Source organism: Biomphalaria glabrata, chromosome 5, assembly GCF_947242115.1.
Source record: "Biomphalaria glabrata chromosome 5, xgBioGlab47.1, whole genome shotgun sequence".
In the NCBI taxonomy this organism is placed as follows: domain Eukaryota; kingdom Metazoa; phylum Mollusca; class Gastropoda; family Planorbidae; genus Biomphalaria; species Biomphalaria glabrata.
Window position 1 is genome coordinate 25,902,033 of NC_074715.1, and position 25,634 is coordinate 25,927,666.

Consider the following 25,634-nt stretch of genomic DNA (forward strand, 5'->3'; position numbering starts at 1 on the left):
CATAGGAACCTGAAGACTTCCCACAGCTGTCCTGACTGAATGCTAGACATCAACTTCATAAGAACCTGAAGACTTCCCACAGCTGTCCTGACTGAATGTTAGACATCAACTTCATAGGAACCTGAAGACTTCCCACAGCTGTCCTGACTGAATGTTAGACATCAACTTCATAAGAACCTGAAGACTTCCCACAGCTGTCCTGACTGAATGTTAGACATCAACTTCATAGGAACCTGAAGACTTTCCACAGCGCCATTGTCCTGATTGAATGTTTAACATCAACTTCATAGTAACCTGAAGACTTCCCACAGCTGTCCTGACTGAATGTTTGACATCAACTTCATAGGAACCTGAAGACTTCCCACAGCTGTCCTGACTGAATGTTAGACATCAACTTCATAAGAACCTGAAGACTTCCCACAGCTGTCCTGACTGAATGTTAGACATCAACTTCATAGGAACCTGAAGACTTCCCACAGCTGTCCTGACTGAATGTTAGACATCAACTTCATAGGAACCTGAAGACTTTCCACAGCGCCATTGTCCTGATTGAATGTTTAACATCAACTTCATAGTAACCTGAAGACTTCCCACAGCTGTCCTGACTGAATGTTTGACATCAACTTCATAGGAACCTGAAGACTTCCCACAGCTGTCCTGACTGAATGTTAGACATCAACTTCATAAGAACCTGAAGACTTCCCACAGCTGTCCTGACTGAATGTTAGACATCAACTTCATAGGAACCTGAAGACTTCCCACAGCTGTCCTGACTGAATGTTAGACATCAACTTCATAAGAACCTGAAGACTTCCCACAGCGCCATTGTCCTGACTGAATGTTAGACATCAACTTCATAAGAACCTGAAGACTTCCCACAGCTGTCCTGATTGAATGTTTGACATCAACTTCATAGGAACTAAAAGGTTTTGAAACACCTTTATAAAGAAATGAATGTTTATTTTACTCGTCAGAAGGTCAATTCTATGGAAACATTTAATTACTTTATATAAATTGGAAGAGATTTTGTCTAATGCTAGTGAGGTTAATGTTCGATTCGTTGGATTAAAAGCAAGTAAATATTTAGAACGGATTTGCTCTATTAAGACTATAATTAGAAATACAAGAAAATGAAAATGACTGCGAATACGTCCAGTAATATTCAGGAAATAGATAACAATAAAACAAAAACTTTTTTTTCTAAGAACTCACTTTCCTTTTTTCGAGCATTAATATTATTATTACTTATATTAAGAATCTTAACACGTTAGAATAAAATGAAACGCTGTACTGACAAGAGTTACCTTTCTTTTACAGAGTTCGTTTTACAGTCGCAATATTTCAAAAAAATGACATTGATTTTTTTTTTACAAGATGTACAGCGATTTGTTTTGGTTCGGACACCTGAATATAATCTTAGAACAATAAATATAATGAAATAATAACTCCTGGGTGTAGTGGTCACAAGCTCAATAAATCTCTTTGCTCTGTGTGTGTGTTGTATGTCTAGGGTGGGGTGGGGGGGGGGGGACAAGAAGTTCTTAAAAAGGAAAAATTATTTGTAACTACTACTTGAAAAAGGGGGGGGGGGGAAATTAAAACATTCTAGAAAATCATATACCAACTAACTATACATCAAACAAAATAAATAAATGCTGGTTTAATAATAGATTAAGGAAGATATGTAAACAGAAGGAAAACCTCTATAGAAAATTTAAAGAAACTAAGGCAGAAAAAGTTCATAAAAAGTATATTAAAATTAAACACCTAACCCAAAAAGTCAGCAGACAACTGCAGAGTGAATACATAAACAATGTAATATTTAAGGATAAAAAGAAAACCTATATAGATATAGAAGTACAAGAAAATGGAATCCAAAAGCTATTAGAGAATATTAAACCAAATAAAGCACCTGAACCTGATGGTATTCCAACTAGATTACTCAAAGGACTAAGCAATGAGCTAGCAACAGTGTTCAAAATACTTTTTCAGACATCTCTTTTAACCAGGGCAGAGTACCAAGGGACTGGAAAGAAGCTAATGTCACACCTCTATTTAAAAAAAAAAGGAGAAAAATCTGACCAAGGAAACTACAGACCAGTATCACTTACCAGCATCAAATGTAAAATCCTAGAACACTAAATATGTAGCAACATCATAAACCACTTAGACAAACATAATGTCCTTACTCTATACCAACATAAATATAGATCATGTGAAACACAACTAATAGGACTAATTGATGATTTTTCAAAAGGTTTAGATAATAGTGAGCAAATAGATTGTATCTTATTAGATTATTTTTTCCAAGGCTTTTGACAAAGTTCAACAACCATAGCTTGGTTGAAAAATTAAAATAATTTGGCATTCATGGTCCATTGCATCAATGGATTTAATATTTTCAGATAGAGAGAACAAACTGTAATAATAAATGGCTCTAAATCAACCCCAATAACAGTAGACCCAGGTGTACTTCAAGGAACAGACTTAGGTCCACTATTATTTTTAATTTACATAAATGATTTACCAAATTGCATTAGTTCTGAAACAAAAGTCAAATTATTTGCAGACGATTGCATAATTTATAGAACAATAAAAAACAACACAAGATACAGAAATTTTACAAAGAGAATTAAATAAATTACAGAATTGGGAATCAAATTGGAGCATATCTTTCCACCCAGAAAAATGTCAGTTATTAAGAGTAACAAAAAAAAACTAAAACAAATTAATTCCACTTATCTTTTTCATGGTAAACCAGTAACACAGACTAAAAACGTAAAATACCTAGGTGTTACAATAAATGAAAAACTGTCTGGAATCCCCATATTGATGAAACTATCGAAAAATCAAACAAAGCATTAAGGTTTATTAAAAAACATAAAACTAAAATGTTGTTAAACCTTGGTTAGGCCAATAATAGAATATGCATCCTCTGTTTGGGACCCCTCAACTTAAGAAAACATTTTAAAAAACTGGAACAGACACAAAATAGAGCAGTGAGATTCATAACAAACGAATATTCACATTTAACTAGAGTAACACCTTTAGTAAAATCACTAAATTTAGAAAACCTTCAGGATAGAAGACTCAAAAAAAAGTAGCAATTATACATAAAACACTGAACCATAATCTTCAGAAATACAGAAAGATAAAGGCACATTCCTCGTCCCATATGCTAGGACAAATTTGCTCCTTCTTCCCTAGTGCTATTAGAGCATGGAATGGGTTGCCTGAGCTAGCCAGAAAAAGCAGTGACTTGGCAGAATTTAGGTCATTGGTTAATATGCATGACTAAATGCATGACGCGTAGGACGTAATCATCTTCTTTTTTGAAGTAACGTCTGTATTATATAAGATAAGATATGATAAAATAAGATAAGATAAGATAAGATAAAAGAAATGCGTGAATTGTTGAAAGTAATTCACAGGAGGCCAAATATATTTTTTAAGGGAATTCACACGAGGCCAAATTTTATTTTTTCAAGAATTCACACGAGGCCAAATATTTTTTTAAGAGAATTCACTGGAGTCCCAATAATTTTTTCGTTGTTTTAGCCCCAATGTGAGAACATATATACAAAGCCTAGTTAGCAAGATACTGTTTTTGATACAAATAAACAAATATATGCTGTTTTTATATTTGATATTTTTCAAACAGTTGAATTGAAATTCATCATAGTAAAATGTGTTTTTAAAATTTCGTACTGTCCACATTTGAAGAGTGTTTACTTTGTAGAGCCATGCCATTAGCCAACCTAAGCCTCGCTTCCTGGTTTTAGAAGTGAAGTAGGCCTAAGGAATTTTGTTTAAACTCTATCAAAATTTGCGAGTATTGCCAAAGTTATTTCATATTGTAGCAATAGTCCCAGCTCATTTAAGCTACTCTAAGATGGCTAAGTTATGGAGAAGTTTCTTTATTACTTCTAGTACCTTCTATATAATCCTCTGAGCTGTCGTCATCAGACTCGTGGACTAGATCCCTTTTAGCGTCGTCTGCTTTCCTTGTCACATCTTCCAAGAATCTGTTTCCAGATCTGTTGGACTTCGGGACCCCGAAATGCATAGTTGTGTTGGAAAGTTTTCCAAAGTCGTTTCCGAACAGACTGAAAATAAACAAGAAAAACATTTTCAAACAAGATTACAAAGAGAGTTTGTGTTATCACACAGACTCAGAGGCGGCCCCCGTCGGAGTCGGATCCCTGTCGGATCCGCCTATTTGCAAGGAATATTCAAAACGTGATTTAATTTTGATGGTCAAAAGTAATAATGTTTCAAAGATTCATTTGCCGTTGTAAAAATGTATTTTTCTTGTTTTAAATGTTTCGGATGTTCCTTCTAAGTTAAAAATAAATTCTCGCTGGACAACGGAGGATGGCAGCGAGCAGGGTATGAACCCTGCCTGGTTGTGCAGTTTTTCGCGATGGACTGTCATTAGGTTTGTGTCATATTATGCCACGGCGTTACGCGACTGCCCGAAAGTAGCTCCATAAAAGGTACATTTTAAAAAATGTGCATGATATTTACATACAAAGTGCATTATTAGCCTTTATAAACAAACATAAATCTTTAATTTTAATTTTAGCAGCTAGATGACCAGAAAAAAAGATATTTAACTAATATTTATATTTCTTGTGAACATTTCTTGTACATTTTATAAATATATTTGACTTAGTGATACTGAAAATACACAGTATCTGATCCTCCTTTGTAACATATTGTAACATTGCCTCCCTTACATTTACGTAATTGTTTTAGAATTGGTGTATTTTTATGAAAAAATCGCTTGCATATATAATTTTAGAAACTAAACGGTTTGCTTTTAGAAAACCAAAAGTAGCCGTTGCATCTAAACTTTTCAAGCCGCTTCGCATGGTGAAATAATATTTTTCATTTCTCTTCTAGTTTTCGAGATCTGAGTGTGACAGACGGACATTTTGCACAAACCTAATAGCGGCTTTTCCCCTTACGGAGGCCACTAAAAATACATTTTTTTTAAAATACAATACCGCCATTATAAAACTTAAAATTTAATAAAATATTTTAAAAATATTTGATTGAAACTGCGTATCGAACCCGTGATTTTTACACCGTCAGCTGCTAGAAGATCGATGTTACCCATTCGGCAAGCGGGAACTATATTCTTTTGCTAATACATGTATTTATTAGTATTATCATTATATGGGTATCTAGATATAGAACTAGACTCTAGACCTAGACTCCTGATTTAGAACTCTTCAGTCTTAACTTTAGTCTAAATCTATATCTAGATCTACTTCTAGACTTTCCCCGTGTGGCCGTCGAGCGAGTCATTCTTTCCTCAGCGACATCAACTGTTACAGTTCTAGGACAATCGTTAGAGCTTTTTTTTTTTTAGATCCGCGACGTGTCCAGGTTCTATGCAGGTTCCTGAAGGTTCCATGACGTTCTGACTTGAATAGAGGTATTGTAAAAAAAAAAAAAAAAAAAAACTTTTAACAAAAGATGTTATGTTTTTGAGCCCTAAACGATCCACCATTTTGAATCTTAAAATACTAATGTAAATATTAGCTTGGGCCAAAAGATTTGTCTATGGAAATTTCAAAACAAATATAAATATAAAAAGGACTTTAAAAAGAAAAAAAAAGTTTACTTTAATTGTAATTGTATCAATTAGTTTGGATCATTCGTGTAATTAAATTCGTAATAGATATAGACTAACAGTAATAAATTTGTGCGATTAGAAATATTTTTATATTTTTACCGATAGTTTTTTGTACTTTTAGCGCATATTCATGCTTTTAGATTTCTAAGAGAGAGAGAGAGAGAGAGAGAGAGAGAGAGAGATTGGGACAGAGACAGAGATAGATAGATAGATAGATAGATAGATAGATAGATAGATAGATAGATAGATAGATAGATAGATAGATAGATAGATAGATAGATAGATAGATAGATAGATAGATAGATAGATAGATAGAAGTTGTACGACTTCAATTCAAACTCGAATGCTCAAGTCAACACACTAACCACTGTGCCTGCGAAGTGTTTATAAAACTAAAAGGTTTTATGTTTATCTATTCTTAATTTCTAATTTTTAATAGACGTCCTATTTCTTTACAAAAAGTATAAAAGGGACTAATTTAATTGATGACTCCACATCTTGTCAAGTATTATTTCTTTCCCTTGTTCGACACCCTTGTAAGCCGTGGTCCACAGAAACAGATGACCTTTACTTTACATCATCTGTCCTATAGACCACAAGGTCTGGAAAGGGAACTTAACTTTACTTTTGGTTCGACACCAAACAAAACCATGAACTACCAACAGTTGATCGACTAGGCAGAGTGACCTGATTGAAGCTTCGTAAATAAATAACAATGCTCTACATAGTATGCACAATGATGAGATTTTGTTGTCATTTTTAGTTGAAAGTTGTTGTTTTTTACTAATATGGAAGTCAGAGAAAAACAAGGTTACAAAGACAGTTTGTGTGGAAACACAAATTCAAAATCGGCCCCCGAAGTGGTCCACCCAGGCAGGTAAAAAGGCAGGTATCAATATTTTCAGAAAGAACATCAGAAGGAAATTCTATCAAAGACAAATGACAGAGAAGAATGGAGAAAGAAGATTGACAGATCTTGTGTGGTGCCCCAGCGGTCCAGCAGACTAAAGGATAGGTGAAATTGAATGTGAAGTTATATTTGAACCTGGCGTTACTGATGTCTTATAATGAATATCTAATTGATCTAATTGTTTTGTAAATGGTCAATCTCTTATTCAAATCCTCAAAAAAAAAAAGGAAAAAACATTTCCGTAAAAAAAAAAAATCCTATAGTCCACAATCGACGGTTTAGTGGACTAGCAATGCGATAATATGAAAACCTACTTATTAATTGTTGTTTTAAATTATGTCCAAATTATATGCATACTAAATAGATTTTTTCTCTTTAAAAAAAGAAAACATTATTTTTGGGTAAATGTAGAACGTAGGGGGACAGAACTTACAGAACGTAGAAAAACAAGTGTAAAAAAAAAATAATTTTTAACAAAAAGTCTAAAACCATTTACATAAATGTCTTTTAAATATGGTATATATCAAGCTCCCCTACTAAAGAGTCTCCCGTCATTGTTACTAATAATAGTGAATAGTTGTAAAAGTGATATCATTTTATGAAAAAACTGCTTGCATAAGTGATTTTAATAATAGATGTTTCGCTTTTAGGAAAGAAAAAAGTAGCCGTTGCATCAGAACTTTGAATGGACTAAAATATTATGACGTCGGATTATCACCATCTTTTCTAGTTACGAGATCTAAACGGGACGGACGGTTGGAAAAACATTTCACACAAACTTAAGTCTTTTCTCCTTTCAGGGGCGCTAAAAATTCAAAAAACATCAGTAGTTTCTGAAAATTGTTCTATCCTGTTGTATTCTATCCATCTACTTGTATAGTATGCCCTACGTAGTATATAGAAAAACATAAGAGCACTTGTTTTAATGTCTACATTTTGATGAACATCAAGTGTAATGCCTATTGAGGTTCTTAAACGTGAATGTACTAATTATAGATCTAATAAGTAGAGCAGGTTCTGATGGTAGAGATCTGTCCAATAAAACTTGCGTAGATTACCTGTCAGGTAAGTCAGAAACAAATTAACAAGATTACAAATGAGTGTTTTTTGTTTATGCCTTTAGGGCCTAGCGCGGGAAAACGAACGAATAAATAGTTCTTTTCAAAATGTTATTGACTCAAGTGTGTACATTTGTGTGTGTGTGTGTCTGGTTAAAGGTTGTCAATTAGGAAGAGGAAGGGAAGTCTTTTCTACTGGTTGATTTTCTATAAAGTGTTGTCACTTAGCGAACCGACGAAATAAACGTTTTTATTAATACTATGACTTTTTTATAAAGTGTATATCAACTCACTCTGTCTGTCTGTCCGTCTGTCTGGAAACTTTTTTGTACACGTTATTTCTCCCACACCCATTCTCGGATCAATTTGAAACTTTGCACAAGTATTTGTTGTATCTAACGACACATGAATCAATAAAAAAAATTAACCAATTATTTAATTAATTAGTGGTAATTAATTAATTTTGTTTTAACTCCTACACTCTTGAGATATATGGCAGTTTTTTGCGATTCTTCCCCTTAGAAAAGCTCTTTTTTTTTTACATGATTATTTGATTCTAGGTTATCAGAACATTTTTTAGTGGACATTGTTAAAGGAATAAATGTTGTTTGTCTCTAAGGAAGCTTTACCCTGGCAGTGCCAGAGAATGAAGATGAGTTTCTAACATCATCCTAATACTAAAGGTAATGACGTTCATTGACTACTGAGCAGCGCTTTGGCCCGACCCTCCACATTACAACGCGGAGGTAGACAGGATGGACAAAATCCAAACTACAAACAATCGAATACCAGAAAATGTTGATGAGGATTTCACCGCTAAGAAAGTCACATCGGCTAGATCAAAATCTCGCAACTGGACTGCTCCTTGGCCGGACGATCTACACAACTTTTGACTGAAAAAAAAACTAACAGCCGTACACGTAAGTTTTAACGATTAAATATCAGGACCGTCTTTAATGCTGGTAGAACTCACTGAAGGGAGAAAATCTCTCCTCCCAAAAAAGTAACCCGAACAGGGGCGGACTGGCTATATGGGCAAACGGGCAAATGCCCGGTGGGCCGGTCTGGTCGCGACCAAAGGAAAAAAAAATTCAATGCAGACAACTTAAAAAAAAAAAGTGACAGCAGCAAGACACAAAGGCCCGAACAGGTTGTTTTTTTTTTAAATTCTTATTATAATTAATTTTGTTTGAAATTGAACAAGAATATCCACACACAAAAATACACTATACACTGTACGTATTGTCATTTGCAAAACGTTAGACTGTACTTTCTGCTATGCACGAGCGGCATGGACTGCTTTGATGTCTTCGAGGTTGTGTTTGCCCTAATCAATTAGCTGGTCGGAATGGGCCTTTGATGGCACTCCCATTTTTTTTTTGCTCCTTCCCTCCCCCGTCTTTTAATGGTTCCAATGAAATTTAACCAAAAAGAAGGATGAGAGACGCTAAGTTACAAAACATTGATATAACGCAGCAAAAAAATAAATAAATAAAAAGGCGCGACAATTAGCTCTTTAACAAACTTAATAGAAATTAACTTTAACACATACACACTGCCGCGAAATTGCAAACCACCCAACTTATTCATAGCTCAATATGGGTATAAAGCTCTACTTTCTGCGATTTGAAAAGAAAAAGTAAGTTTCTTTTTGTTTATTTTTAATAACATAGAATCTAGATCTAAAAATACTACACTTAAGGCTTACAAAAAAAAAATTTAATTAAAAAATAAATCTAAATCAATTTTTATATTATTAGATCTATAATTAATGACAAACTTATGCTTAGTATGAAGTCATTAATGATAAAAATTATTACAATCATTACAATAATTTAGATAGCGCTGTCACATCTTATATTTAATGAAAGGAGATTCATATTTTTAATAATGGGTCATGGTATATTCATATACAAATCGCGGTTATGAGAATGTACTAGGAGGAAGCAAGAGCTTTTCACATTACGTAAGTGTCTCTCTAACCGTTCTGCTTTCTCTTATATTTTAATGGAATGGGTTGCCAGGAAAACCAATGATTTAGCATATTTTAAGTCACAGATCAACATGCATGACTAGAATGACACATGAAATGCGTAAGACGTAAAAATCGTATTTTTTGAAGAAACATCTGTAATCTATAAGTAATACCAAAAAGCTTCAAACTCATTAGGCTGCTATTGTATTGTTTATAGTTTTTAGACTACATACATGTATAAATAGAATACATTATGTAATCCTACGAATGCATACATCCAGTTTTCGATGCGTTATCAAACTTTATATATTTTGTAGAGAATAAGGCTTACACCTATAATATAACACATGGGCGTAGCCGGAGGGGAGGGTCTTCAAACCATCACTTGCCTCAGACCTCATTGTCTGAAAGGGAAACTTTACTTACTGCCCCAGTGCAGCTAACTTAAGCAAACTACAGTCACCAAATTTCAGGAGCGTAGCCAAAAGGGGTTTTGTGGTTCCGTTCGCTCACAGCGCTCCCCCGGACTCCCTTTGGCGGTGTGTACTGTCTTTCCACTAATTATAGGAAGAGAGTATTCTAGGGTAGAAAAAACGTTTAAAAGAATGAAAGATCAGAAAGTGATGAAGATTAATTACATAAACACACACACACACATATATATTTATATATATAAATTGCGGAGTGGGGTAAAAATCCCTCCCCCCACCGAAAATATATGACATGCCATTTGTGGGCCGGTTTATATGGTAATGCCCGGGCCGATTTTGATACCCAGTCCGCCCCTGAATCCGAATCAACCATCGAACTATCGCCCAATCACTTGCTTGTCAGCTGTATATAAATACTTCACTTTACTGTTACAAAATAAAATTAATAAATGTTGTTCTGCTGATAAACTACGAGCAGAGAAATAACAAGGTTGCATTGAAGAGTTGATGTGTCATACATTACAGCTCTTGGTGGAATTAATTGCAACTAGCTAACAGAGGGAACAAATTACATTTACTACAACAAAAGAAAGCATTGGACCCATTGCCTCATGACTGGCTGTTAAAAACATTGGAAACTCATAGAATCTACCCAAGAATTTAAAAAAATATATTTCGAGTTTATATGGGTAATAGGTAGGTAAGCCTACACCTCATTGGTGATAAATTATATTGAAGGGAGGGGCTTTATCGTAAATTTCGGAGGGGGGGGGGTTAAATTCAAAATCTTCCTTAGCTATCCTCTTGGAATTTGGGAATAGTCGTTTACATTATTTTTTTGGTTTTGTTTTATAGAAGAGGTGGATTTAACTGCAAACCCCCCCCCCCTGGTAGGGGGTGTTTTAAATCAAAACCCCCTTGTTTCGGAGGGGAGGAGGTTTGAACCCATGCCCATATATACCAGGATGACTAGCTCGTTTTGGTTGCCTATCCCTTATCTAAGTTGCTCCATGGCAATACAAACGGTTTCATGGTTGACTAAATGTACATAAGGGTGTACATAAAGTACATATGTGTGTACATAAAGTACATAAGTGTGTACATAAAGTACATAAGTGTGTACATAAAGTACATAAGTGTGTACATAAAGTGCATAAGTAAGTACATAAAGTACATATGTGTGTACATAAAGTACATAAGTGTGTAGATAAAGTGCATAAGTGTGTACATATAGTGCATAAGTAAGTACATAAAGTACATATGTGTGTACATATAGTAATAAGTGTGTATATAAAGTACGTAAGTGTACATAAGTGTGTCTCGTCTATTAGACATGGATGAATTAAAGCAGAGGTGGCCAACCTATGAAGCATGCACCGAAAGTGGCGCATTGCACGATTACAAGTGGCGCCTGTCCGTCCGTCCCGTTTAGATCTCGTAAACTAGAAAAGATATTGAAAATCGGACATAACAATATTTTAGACCATTCAAAGTTCTGATGCAACGGCTACTTTTTTTTTTCTGAAAGCGAAAAATCAAATTTTTTAAATCAGTTATGCAAAGAGAAAAAGCTAATTAGTATGCCTTATAAGTTAGACTTAATTTAAAACTAAGAGTAATCTTATAAATTTCATTTTCCTGCCCTTTTTTTTATTGCGGAAATTTTTTTAAATTTTTTTTTTGAGGATTCGAATAAGAGATTGAGCCTTTTCAAAAAATTAAATCAATTATAAGGCATCAGTTAGGCCAGGGGAGGCGCGGTGGCTGAGCGGTAAAGCGCTTGGCTTCCGAACCGGGGTTCCGGGTTCGAATCCTGGTGAGGACGGATTTTTTACTTTGGAATCTTTGGGCGCCTCTGAGTCCACTCAGCTCTAATGGGTACCAAAAAGGACATTAGTTGGGGAAAAGTAAAGGCGGTTGGTCGTTGTCCTGGCTACATGACACCCTCGTTATCCGTAGGCAACAAAAACAGATGAACTTTACATCATCTGCCATATAGACCACAAAGGGGAACTAGTTGGGCCAGGTTCACATCTAACTTTACATTCACTTTCACCTATCCTTTGATCTGCTGGATCACAGGGGCACTACACAAGATCTGTCAAACTTCTTTCTCCATTCTTATCTGTCATTCTCCATTCTAGCCTGCCTGGGTGGACCACCTCGGGGGCCGATTTTGAGTTTGTGTTTCCACACAAACTGTCTTTTGTAACCTTGTAATTTTAAAACTTCGAACAGTGTTCATATTTAATTAGTAGCACATTCAGAAATAATCCATTCAAATGATCAATGCTAATTCCGAAATGCCCATTGAGTAATCAAACACTTGTTTGTGGTGTGTGTGTTTGTATAAAATATCTTCCTCTACCAGGGCCGGCCTTAGCCACTGGAACCTATGCGGCCGCAGTGGGCCCCGAACTTTTTTTTAGGGGCCCCCGTAAGGGGAAAAAGCCGCTATTAGGTTTGTGCAAAATGTCCGTCTGTCCGTCTGTCACACTCAGATCTCGTAAACTAGAAGAGATATGAAAAATATTATTTCATCATTAAATGCGGCTTAAAAAGTTTAGGTGCAATGGCTACTTTTGGTTTTCTAAAAGCAAACCGTTTAATTTATAAAATTAATTATGCAAGCGATTTTTTCATAAAAATACACCAATTCTAAAACAATTACGTAAATGTAAGGGAGGCAATCTTATCTTATCTTATATAATACAAACGTTTCTTTAATATGCTAACAAAGATGGACAATTTTTGTGTATTTTCAGTATCACTAAGTCAAATATATTTATAAAATGTACAGGAAATGTTTACAACAAATATAAATAATAGTTAAAGATGTTTTTTCTGGTCAAATAGCTGCTAAAATTAAAAGAAAACATTTCTGTTTGTTTATAAAGGCTAATAATGCACTTTGTATGTAAATATCACGCACATTTTTTTTTAATGGACTTTTTATGCAGCGATTTTCGTGCAGTAGCGTAACGTCGCAACATGACCAGGTACTAAACCAATTCCTTAAACTTTTTTAAAAAATCAGATTTTATTTATTTTTTGTTTAGTGCCCCCATCCGAATAAAAGAAGATTATTTTTGTACGTTTTGTCTGTTGGTCGGTCTGTCCGTCACGATTAGATTAACAAATAACACTAAAGGCTATTGTAAATCTGATTTGACCTTTACTTTTTAATTCAGAAATATAGCAATAGTTTTAAGTATCTATAATAGATTGTTCCGGATGTTTTGTGAAAAACAAATCAATGCCAATGAGTATTTGTTTGCTCTTCTAACTTATATTAGATTTTATTTCCATGCTTAAACGTTGCAAGAAACACATGATCTTTAATATATTGTTCCGGTTTTTAAATGTAAATAGCATATAAATGCTAAATAAAAATATCTATACTGATTTATATTTCATTAACTATAAAGTTGTTCCGGATATTGTTTTATACAAAATAAATTATGTCAAATGATTGTTTGAAATCGCATAATTGACTAATATAACACTTGTATTCTTTGACAGTACGTCACTATAGTTTATTTATCAATATCAATTGTTCCGAATTTTTAACTTAAAACAAATTTATGTCAAATAATTTTATTTCTTTTTTTCAAAAATATCGACAATAGGTTATTCAGGATTTTAAAATAATTTAAAGTAATTTACTAGAAACGATGATTGAAAATCAATTTTTAGACTTATTTTACAGTTAATTTTCTTGCTGAAACATAATAAAAGTTGTTTAATCGGTAAAGAATGTTCCGGGTTTTGTTTCGAAAAAGAAATCGACCTACATTACCTTAATTTTCTTACAAATCGTCGCCAAAAATGATCCGAATTTTATATGAAAAATCTAATAACGCTAATAAATGTTTGAAATCCCTCTTCTAATAAATAAAACAAATAATTTTCTCATTTACGAAAATTGGTTATTCTGGATTTTTTATGAAAAATAGTTTAACTCTATTTATGTAAAATCGCACTTCTCTCTTACACTACATTTAACTTTCTAGCTAAAACGTTAGAAAATCTAATTATCGTTAATATTATGCTCCGATTTTTATGGAAAACAACTTCCTAACACCAAAGTATGGTTGGAAAAAATCTCCATAAGGCTAAGGTACATCTAATTTTCATAACTGACCATCCCACAAATTTTAATTAACGGCATTTGATTAATCTGGAACTCTTATTTTCTCTCACTATAAATATATAAACATCCGGAACAATCTATTATAGAAATTTTTAAAACTAATGCGATGTTTCGGAAGGGAAATTAAATTTTAATCAGATTTTCAATAGCTTTTAGTTTTTTTTTCTCGCTATTAACATAACGGACAGACAGACTGACAGACAAAACAAAAAAAAAGCGTCTTTAATCCTTATATATATATATATATATATATATATATTAAGTCTAACTAGCCCATCAAATGAAATGCTAAAAGAACAAACTCGTTGCACCAATGTCTATGATCCCTCGAGAAGCTGCTCGTATAGAAGACATTTTTCAGTCTAACTAGGCCGTGTGACGTAGTGGATTTTTTTCCTTTGACGTCGTATGGAATAAATTCTTTAAATGCTAAAACAACTCGGTATAGTAATGTTTATTAAACCTCGTAATGTGACTCGCATTTTAAAAAGACATAATAGCTAGATTTAGATCTAGATTTAGATCTAATCTAGATTTTTTACACTAGATCCAGATTTTTACTTACACTAGAGCTAGATTTTTAAAACTAGATTTCGATTTAAGTTCTAATTAAAATCATTATAGAATCTAGATCTAGAATTTCTTGGTCTAGTTTAGAATGTTTGATGTTTTACATGTTTCGGATTTTCCTTCAGAGTTTACTTCCTAGTCCAAACCTCCCGTAGGGCGACGGAGGATGGGAGCGAGCAGGGTTTGAACCTGGGACCGATGAATCCAAACGACAGTCCAGCGCGCAAACCGCACTACCAGACAGCCATGATTTAGACTAGATCAAGATCTATAATTTTAATTTCTAGGCTTAAAGTGTAGATTTTTATTTCTAAAGTCTAGATTGTCAATATGTCAATATTGCAATGTTATAAAATACTAAAACTAATCTACTATTTTAATATTTCATATTGCAATTAGTCTATTAATTGATTATCTAGTGTTTTTTTTTTATATAAATCTTATCTAAATTACATCTACATTATCCCAAATATATATTTTAGATCTAGATCTAGTAGATATAGATATTGAGAGTGCTGAATTAGTAGTAAAATTTAAGTAGATCTTTATCCTCATTCTAGTTCCATTTAAATGGAAATGCTCAATACCAAAAGATTATTTAAAAGCGCTCTTCTGACATATTGTACATATCCGGTAGTTGTCATTCCGTAATGTGTAGGTATATTATCAATAGTATGCTATTAGTTTGTAACCAGTTTGTCATTAGATTAATAGCAATGCCTGGTCGTGCGGGTAGCGCGCAGGACTGATTATCTCAACGGTCTCGGTTTCATACCCTGCTTGATGCCATCCTCAGTCGACCAGTGAATATGCGGATCCGACAGGGATCCGTCTCCCACGGGGGCCGCCTCTGAGTTTGTGTGGCAACACAAACTCTCTTTGTAATCTTGTTTTAGTTATAATGTTTTGTTAGGTGTAATGCACAAATTGTAAGACAAATTTCCGGCTATGCCCATACGTCATGTTCCCTTCAATGTGTCTCAAGAACGAGGTCCTCAAACTTGCTGTCATTTGAATGGTCAATGTCAATCTTCAGATAATATGAATGCGCATTGTTTGTCAAAGGTATAGGAACCTAAATACTTTCAACAGCGCAAATGTCCTGACGAATCTTTTACACTGTGATGTCGAACTTAATTTCATGGCCAAATTTTCAAATTACGTGCAATAAGTTGAAAGAGTCATTTGTAATGCGTGAGGTGTGTATTACAACATTTTGAACATATGCATAGATATTCGTAGGATGATGTCCAATCTGACTAATCATCCAACGTTACCGATATAAGTGACGCCTATCAAGAATAAATGTAATTATATTTAGCTGTCTACAAATAGTATCATTTCATGATATTCAGTTAGTAAATACATACAGTCATATTAAATGCCAAGCTTCGTTAGAGAGAAACAAAATTCATTGTAGCTCTTTATTATAGTTCCTAGTTATGACGACTTAGGTAGGCAGATTCTAATAAAGCTGAACATTCTCTTATTATTAATTCAATTACTTCACCCGCATTTCTGCACTTTCGGCATTTGTCAACTACACCGAGTTCTAGGAAACGCTTTTCATTATTTTTTGTCCTAATTACTAAGTCCTGCATTGCTGTAACAAAGCCTTCTGTTTCAGGGTAGAGATGACTTGCTTTGAGCCATGTTAAGGAAGCAGCCTTGTCAATATTGTCACCATGTAATAAGGCCGGGATTATCCTGGGAGTGTTTTTTTTTCTTTTCATTGGTGACTTGCATGCCTTGGGTCGTCTAAACCAATATTAACATTGGTATAGTTTAGGTTCAGAGGAGTTTCTTCGGAGTCTTATTTGCTTAGGAAAGAAATTAGTCTATTGCTGGAGGCATGCAGTGTTGATAGTATTTGTGAAATTTGCATCTTGCTCAGTTTGTAGATAGGGCACGGCCTCCATCCTTCTTGGGCAGGTATAACCTTAGGGACTAGGAAGTATAAACATTGAAATTTAGTTAGTAAAGTTTTCTTTTTAGCCTGTCAATATTATGTAGGTTTGTGTCAATCCGTCATATGACACTGAAATAGTAATGGGGTGCTGAGACGCTCTATTGTTGTAATGTAGTGACATAGCTGTTGCCAGACAGTTAAGTGTTGAGAATATTTCATTTACTCTTTGCTTATGTCTACAAAGAAAGTCTTCCTTTTTGTATGTTTTTTGGCATTCTGGTTTATTCCAAGATATTTATACAGAGTAGCAGAGCCCAATTCCTCAATATTATAATTATTATAATTATTATTATTAAAAATCTTAACACGTTAGAATAAAATGAAACACTGTACTGTCAATTTAAGAGTTACCTTTCTTTAATAGATTCCATAATGCTCTAATCAGATTGACATTGGATTTATTTTGCTCGAAAACCAAAAATATAGGCCTAATTTATTTAATTCAATCCTTGCAGTCGAGATTCGAACAGCTGAAATCCAACCACAATCTATTTGGGTTTCTTGTCATCTTCAAGAGTCTTCAGCCTGATGGCATACGAAAGTTTACGGCGAGCCTCGAGCAAGCTTGACGTCATCAACAGACCCGTCAGCAGATATATGTAGGCCAGAATTAGCAGATAAAATTGAATCTTTAAGGTAGATTCTACCAAATACCACCAAAACCACGGTAGAAATTTTAGCTTATCTGTCCACGTATGAAAGATAAATTGCTTTCCCAAACTTTCCCAAACTCAGAAGATTTTTAACATTACCCGAAACTGTGGCATCTGGAGAAAGAAGCTTCTCGCGCCTCAAATCAAGAATTACTTCAGGTCAACAATTCACGAAGTTAGATTTAAAAATTTGGAAATGCTTGCTCTATAGGAAACCTAATTTTGATGACCTATTTAGCTTCAGGTCAACAATTAGACGACAGAGTGAACAATTTGCCAATGCAAGGCTCGTGCAGTTAATTTTATCGTAATTTTAATTTTGGACTTAGTAAAGAATGAATAAATGCAAAGACAAATTTATTTTCTAGTACGAAATCTTAACATTTTCACTTAAAAATTGCATACCCTAATTAAAACGATAAATCTCTTCAGTGATAATACGTATGTCTGTATGTCGTTTGGCCTAGATAAATGTGGTATCATTAGCGTTATAATGGCAGCCAGTACTAACACTATATTTGAAGGCATTGAGGAGCTGAACTCTGCTACTCTTTATAAATTTCTTGAAATCAACCAGAATACCACGATAAACCATCAAAATGAAAAGAAGACTTTATTTGTTAAAATAAGCAAAGAGTAAATAAAATCCTCAACACTAAACTAGCAGGCAATGACATCATCATTGCAATGAACTGATAGTACTCCTTGACACTTTCGATGCCATCCAATAGACCGACCTATATGATATTGACAGACTCACGAGAAAACTACTAACCAATTTTAGATGTTTACACCTCAAATTCTCCACCTTAAGGTTATACCTGCCCAGGAAGGATGGAGGCCGTGGACTTCAGAGTATCTACAAATTGTGCAAGATGCAAGTGTCACAAATACGATCAACCTGCATGCTTCAAGCCATTGACTTGTTTCCTCCCTACGCCAATACGACTCCGAAGCAACCCCTCTGAACCTAAACACAAATACGACTCCGAAGTAACCCCTCTGAACCTAAACACAAATACGACTCCGAAGCAACCCCTCTGAACCTAAACACAAATACGAATCCGAAGCAACCCCTCTGAACCTAAGCACAAATACGACTCCGAAGCAACCCATCTGAACCTAACCACAAATACGAATCCGAAGCAACCCTCTGAACCTAAACAATGCCGATGTTAATATTGGTTTAGACGACGCATGGCAGATTCCACAATGGAAAGAAAAAAAACACTCCCAGGAAAACTCCCGGCTTTATAACATGTTCTGTTATCATGGCTCAAAGCAAGTCATCTCTACCCTGAAACAGAAGGCCTTGTTACAGCAATACAGGACAGAGTATTTAGGACAAAAAATTACGAGAAGCATATATATCCTAAAAGTCATTGTTGTTGACCAATGCCAACAATGTGGAAATGTGGGTGAGTCAAATGAACACATAATGGCAGGATGTTCAGCTTTATACAAATCTGCCTACCTAAGTCGCCATGACAGTTACAAAATTAATGCACCAACAATTTGTCTTGACAGTTAATTTGTTTTAGCAACAAATTTTTCCTTATTACAAATACTCGACACAAGAGGTTTTCGAGTCTACTGATCACTTATTATACTGGCATGGGCCTATTTTGACTGACGTTTTGTCAGTGAACTTTGTGAACTTTAATCGCCCTGATCTACTGTTTCTTAATACAATATTTAAACAAAAACTATACCATCATAGACAACTCGTACCACTATCTCATAATATAAGGGAAATGAAAATGGAAAAACAAAGAAAATATGGGAACATAAGCTTGGAGATTAAGCGGTTATTGAAGTTCTCTCAAATTCCTATATACCCTTTTGTTATATCAACTGAGGGGTTATATCAACCGAGGGGATTATATCAACTGAAGGGATTATATTTACTGAGGGGATTATATTAACTGAGGGAGACTATATCAACTGAGGAGATTATATCAACTGAGGGAGATTATATCAACTGAGGGAGATTATATCAACTGAGGGGATTATATCAACTGAGGAGATTATATCAACTGAGGGAGATTATATCAACTGAGGAGATTATATCAACTGAGGGAGATTATATCAACTGAGGAGATTATATCATCTGAGGGAGATTATATCAACTGAGGGGATTATATCAACTGAGGAGATTATATCAACTGAGGGAGATTATATCAACTGAGGGAGATTATATCAACTGAGGAGATTATATCAACTGAGGGAGATTATATCAACTGAGGGGATTATATCAACTGAGAAGATTATATCAACTGAGGGAGATTATATCCACTGAGGAGATTATATCAACTGAGGGAGATTATATCAACTGAGGGAGATTATATCAACTGATTTAATTATATTAACTGACTTCACAGATATAAGGATGTGGAGGACCCTGGGGAAGAATTTTTATGGAGGCCCCTACACTTTTTCGAGAGCTTTAATAAAAGTTCATTATTAATACACAAATACTCAGGTCCAAAAGCATGCCAAAGTATACAAGAAATACATTACTTGTCAATTAAAATTAATTTCTGTACAAACAAAAAGTACACATTTAGGGTTTAGGCCATGTAGTCACTCAGTAGTATAGTACGAGCATAGGATTGCACTAAAACAAAACTGACACTTTTTTCCAACCACGTCACTGTTACCAACTATAACAGTTATAGTTTGGTCCTGGGTAAAATAACTAGATTGCATAATTCTAAAAAAGTTAAGTTGCTGACCTATCGAAATATAGATTTAAACAAAAAAAAATTCTGTGGAGACCCCTGGGCTGTAGGCCCGCCTGCCTTCCCGTAATTCCAGCCCCGCTCACAGATAACTGCAAGGCCTTTATCATCCTTAAGAAGATTCTCGTTGCCTGTAAGAGAGCGATATTGTTGCAAACCTGCCACATCACAAGAACATTTCTCAGTGGACACTGTTAAAGGGACTACAATGACTTTTGTTTCTCTCTAAAAAGCTCGACCCTGATAGAAAGGTCCGCACGAAATGCTGGTGGAGCGGCAAGTAGAAGTGCAGCAGATCAATATTCTGGACAAGCTGGATAAAAGCTTCCAGTGCATGAAAGAAGAGGAAGATCTGTTGGCTTATCTGGCACATTATGAAGCCGTAGCAACAAGGTATAAGATTGATAAGAAGGAATGATCGATGCTCCTCTCATATAAGCAAACCATTTTTTTAAAGAACTGTATGTGGTGGGATAATTTGTTCGTAGATGAAAAATATAAGGAAGTTAAGTCTGTGTTACTCCGTCATGGCCATGAGGAAACCTGCCGTAAGAGGTTACACAGTGTAAAGTCGTGCCAGAATGATTTTAGGGGCTTCGTCACTGAGCTGCGAAATGCGATGGACAACTGGTGGGAAATGGGTGAAGTTGGCAAGACTGGAAAAAGTGAAAGAGTTGTTTATGCAAGATGGGATATTAAAAACGGCATTATGTATTAGCCGTAATTGTGTAATCTGGTGAAAGAAGCTTCTCGCGCCTCAAACTAATGAAGAAATACTTGAGGTCAACAATTCTCAAAGATAGATTGAAACATTTGGTAATTCTTGTTATTGAGCGTGATCTATGTGGGAAACAGAATTATCATGATATGCTGTATAACTTTCCTACATGCAAGGCTCGCAAAGTAATTCTGTACGTAGTAAAGAATGAATAAAATGCATAGACGAATTTATTTTCTAATACAAACTCTTAAATTTCACTTATTGTCCGCTTCCCTAACCAAACTTGGCCCCGCGAAATCCGTTTCCCATAGGGCCCCACAATGCTTAAGTCCGGCCCTGCTATTTAGTGTTTGTAAAATGTTTGTTTGTAAAATGTTTTACATATTTCGGATGTTCTTTAGAGTTGAAGATAGTTTACTTCTTAGTCCAAACCTCCCGCAGGACGAAGGGGTGTGGGAGCGGGCAGGGTTTGACAGTCCACGCGCAGCCATCCGTTCTTTATATTCAATGGATCCTAAACCTAGACATTAGAGGCGTTTGTGCATCTAAGAATGCAGAGATTACAGTGCTCCTCCAGACCCCCTAGCTGTCAAAGATCCGCGAATGTTGAGAAACACTGATCTAAATTCAAACCTAGACATTTATTTATATATATATATATATATATATATATATATATATCCTCCGCCCCCACTCAAAAGCTCAGGATCCTACATTGTTCGTGTTAGCCTAAAAGGAAGTATCCAAGCATGGGTGGACTGTAGAACTTTTCAACTAACGGATGTTTTATATTCTATATATCAGACAAGAATATAAACATGTAAGCTGCATGTGCTACATCAAGCATTGTAACGGATTTCACATTATACAAAATAAAATATGTGTCTGACCTCAGCATGTGATTGTATCTTTTCACGTGTTCTTTTAAGTTCCAGATGTCCGGTTGGTTGTTGTCCAGATAGTAGGTGTCCCATGATGTATACAAGGTGTGGCTTTGAGTATCTAGGGCACGGGGATGTCTTGTCCGAGACGAAGGTGGAGCTATGACGATGACACGGTCTAAATGACCTTCCTGAAAGAGACATCAGCTCAGTATGTGAAGAACTGGTGACCCTCTGGGAATCATGTATTTCTACGTATTAATAGGTACTAATACATTAGTTGTTGAGGTTCTAGACAGAGTGACACGGAGAGCGAGCATAAGAGAAAGGTCCTGGATTGCAGATGGCTTACACACCAGAAATAGAAGGAAGGTTGAAGGTGCAACAGCGCATAATGATTACGTCAGCCCAACCCGTGACCTCAGCAGTGTATCAAGGATTGGCCTTTCTAGTCACATGAGAAGTTGCAAAGGGAGAGTAGCGGTCTTAGAGACACAAAATGTGACAAGAGTGGTTGACTAAGACAGGTGGGCTATTTCCTCTGCTAGTTGTCCATTACATCGGGAAAATCCACCGAAAGAAGGGGGGGGGGGGTCAATAATCTTGACCAAAAAAAAAAAGATATTAAATCGTCAACATTACCATCGGTTTCTTCCCTTTCTTTTATTGGGCTTTATAAAGTGTATCTGTTTCTAAAACGCTGTACACACACTACTGCACGAGAAATGTTTTATTTTCTCCCCATAAATTATTAAGAAGTCATTAGTTTATCTACTTCAAATAATTTTTTTAATAAATGTGTTTAATAAATGAAAATTAATTTAATAACAAGCTATAAGTACCATGTGATACTGTCCATCATGGTGCCGCCTCAGACTGACCACCGTGCCATAATCAGCGTTGTGAAAGAATTGGTTTGATATTCTTTTGACGTCTGACTGTGATATAGAGCATACACAGACATAAAGTATACACTGACATAAAGTATATACACAGTTGAAAAATATATACAAAGTCAAATATTGAGAATAAGAACAGAAGGCCCAATGGAGTTACAACCTAACAACTCCTATCAGAGAAAAAGGCATTTATCCGAGGGATACTTTCCTAGTATCTGAAGTGTTTGAAAAATGAAAAAAAAAAAGGAATTAGTACAATTGAACTGTATTACCTGGATGTCATCTATTTGGAAGTCCGGTTGGCCTTTAGAATCAGGAAGGATTGTAATGACCTTGGCATCATGGTGAAGGATTGTCTCCACCTTGGTCAGATCGAGATTGAGGACAGAGCTAGGCGTGGTCAACTTGACCTTTACCTTGGGATGAAACCTTGGATCGCCGTACAACTCTATTAGCACTGGCACTGGGAGCAGGGACTCTAGAAAACAAGAAAGGTGTGAGAATCACTGTAGGATAGGTTTAGGTTTATTTTGTGGGTGTGTGTGTGTGTGGGGGGGTAAATGTATATATATATATATATATATTTCTCTCACGCACTGTTTGTCTTTCTCTCTCTGACTCTCTCTCTCTCTTCCTCTGCTATCGCACTTTCTCTAAATACTATCTTTCTAGGTATATATATATATATCATTATTTTTCTCTGACTCTCATGAGTTCCGTGGGCTCTTCATGTAGACACGGAGTGTTGTTTGAGTTGTTCAAAATAGTGACGCGTTAATCACATCACAGATAACGAAGCAGATTTATTACCATCTTTAATTTTGGTAGAAGTAGATGAGAACTTGTGTTGTGAGACGTCTGAAGGAATCTGGCGGACAGAAGGGAACAAAAAATATGTCACTAAAAATTATTCCAAGAGAAGTTAAGCGTGTAGCAATATCGAACAGTAATAAAGTAATCGTCAACGTGTAATTTATTTTATTTTGGTCAATTAATCATGATGCAGAAGACAAATATATTGTCTACAGATAATGGTAAATAAATGACTTTATTATGCTTCCCGGTCATTGACATGACAAAAAGTGTAACGCATTAGATAAGAATAAAATTAAATGCCAGTAAAAACTAAAAAAAATGTGACATGTAGGCCTATAATTATAGAGGTCATGTAGAAACATAATGTGACATGTAGGCCTATAATTATAGAGGTCATGTAGAAACATAATGTGACATGTAGGCCTATAATTATAGATTTCATGTAAAAACAAAAAGTGTGTTTGTGTTCATCTACATCAGTGATTCCCAAAGTGGTCTATATAGACCCCCAGGGGTCTACGAAGACTTCAAAGGGGTCTACGAAAGGGAAAAATTAAATTGGGGGTCTATGAGATGTCCACGGGGGTCTATGATCATGGATTTCATTAAGCAGGTCGTTACTTTAATTTTCAGATCCCATTAATGTAATTATTTCAATTAGCCCCTCAGATTTGTACCTGAGGTAATCCTATAAATATTTATCCTGCTAATGAAGCAAAAAACTGTTCTATTTAATTTCAATACTTATTTAAATAGCTTAATTTTGTCTACATGTAACTAATGTTTAACAAAAAGAAATAGGTTTTTCCAGCCGTGGAAGTAGTTTAAAAAACTGTTTTACGCAACCCTACTTCTGATATTATTTAAGCAACAATACAGTTCAAAAGCTTCTTATGTATTTCTTTGTAAACGACATATTCAGCTTGGGATCAACGGCATAACAGGCTCTCACAGGGTGTAACACTGTGTGCTGCAAACTGCCTAAGAAACGCCGGCTCCTTATTTTTCCTCAGGGTTGATCCACGAAACCTTTCCCATGTTTTGGTAAGCTGCAAGGCAGCAGAGGTTTGAATTCAGTTTTCCATCTGCTAGGTAGGCTGCAAGCGAAGGCTAATGAGCACTGGTTTAGTCGACTATTACTTGCCTTCGCCCCTTCTCCTGATAGTGAAAACAGTTCCGCGGACCCAATATTTGAGCCAGACGTGAAATATCAAGAAATACACGAGAAACTGCTCTTTGCGAAAACATTTACAATGATACTTAAGGCTAATTAATAAATTAATTATTATATAATGTTTAAGGACTACTTCAGAGAACATCAAATTCTTATATGAAACATAATATCCATAGAAATTGATGATGAACCTGCAAATATATATATATAATTATATATATTGTTATTTTATTGATTTAAATTTGAATTTTTATCAATAAAAAAGAAGAGCTCTCTTACTTCAGATGTATGTAGCTTTAAATTACTTATTCATACTTCGACTCACATCAGTTAGAAATAAGTTTCAAAAAAATGGAATAGGTAAATTTGCAAAAAATGCAATATAAGTTAATCAGTTGGGGGGGGGGGTCTACCGTAGCTCAGAAAACATGGTAAGGGGGTCTACGAGACAAAAAAGTTTGGGAACCACTGATCTACATCAATAAGATAGAGTGGGGTGGGAAAATTTATATCAGATCGACGCCTAATGGCAGAGAGAGAGAGAGAGAGTCACACCTTATATATACATACAAGATTATTTCCAATAAGCACTCAGTCAATTATAAAGGCTAAACCTCTATATCATGACTGAAATATAGTATAAGCAAGTATTTATGTCCACTTAAATATACCAGTGTTGATATCTAAAGTGAATATCAATAAACAAAATACATATTTACATATACATGTACAAATGAAATATCGAGAAAAATATGAAATATATACCGATAAAGACGTATAATACAATTTACAACATTAATGTTTAAAAGGAATTTAAGCAAAACTTATATAGGTGACATGATATCCTAAGGATTGGTGAAGTCAGCCTTTATTAGAAAAAAATATTTCAATGCTAAAAATGACGTGCCCATTTTCAAGAAAGAGCGATTGAAAAATGAAGTAAAAGTTGGTCGTCAGGAGTTATCAGCGGCATGATCATAAGTATTCTAATCGTTTTATCTTTTAAATGATTTCCACTACTTCCACCACACCTTGGCCT

The 25,634-nt window shown here is 35.0% G+C and overlaps 1 protein-coding gene across 2 annotated transcripts in view; it reads right to left on the bottom strand.

Annotated features, from left to right (window-relative positions):
• The window catches only part of LOC106068164 (uncharacterized), a 44,410-nt gene that overhangs the window by 14,651 nt on the left and 4,125 nt on the right, over nucleotides 1-25,634 (bottom strand). For both annotated transcript variants that reach the window (XM_056030735.1, XM_056030734.1), the window contains exons 2-6: nucleotides 23,416-23,473; nucleotides 22,878-23,083; nucleotides 22,549-22,644; nucleotides 21,716-21,897; nucleotides 3,934-4,106 (exon numbers count right to left, since the gene is read on the bottom strand). In XM_056030735.1, the coding sequence (XP_055886710.1) occupies nucleotides 3,934-4,106; nucleotides 21,716-21,897; nucleotides 22,549-22,644; nucleotides 22,878-23,083; nucleotides 23,416-23,473 (715 nt within the window). The remainder of the gene's footprint in view (nucleotides 1-3,933; nucleotides 4,107-21,715; nucleotides 21,898-22,548; nucleotides 22,645-22,877; nucleotides 23,084-23,415; nucleotides 23,474-25,634) is intronic.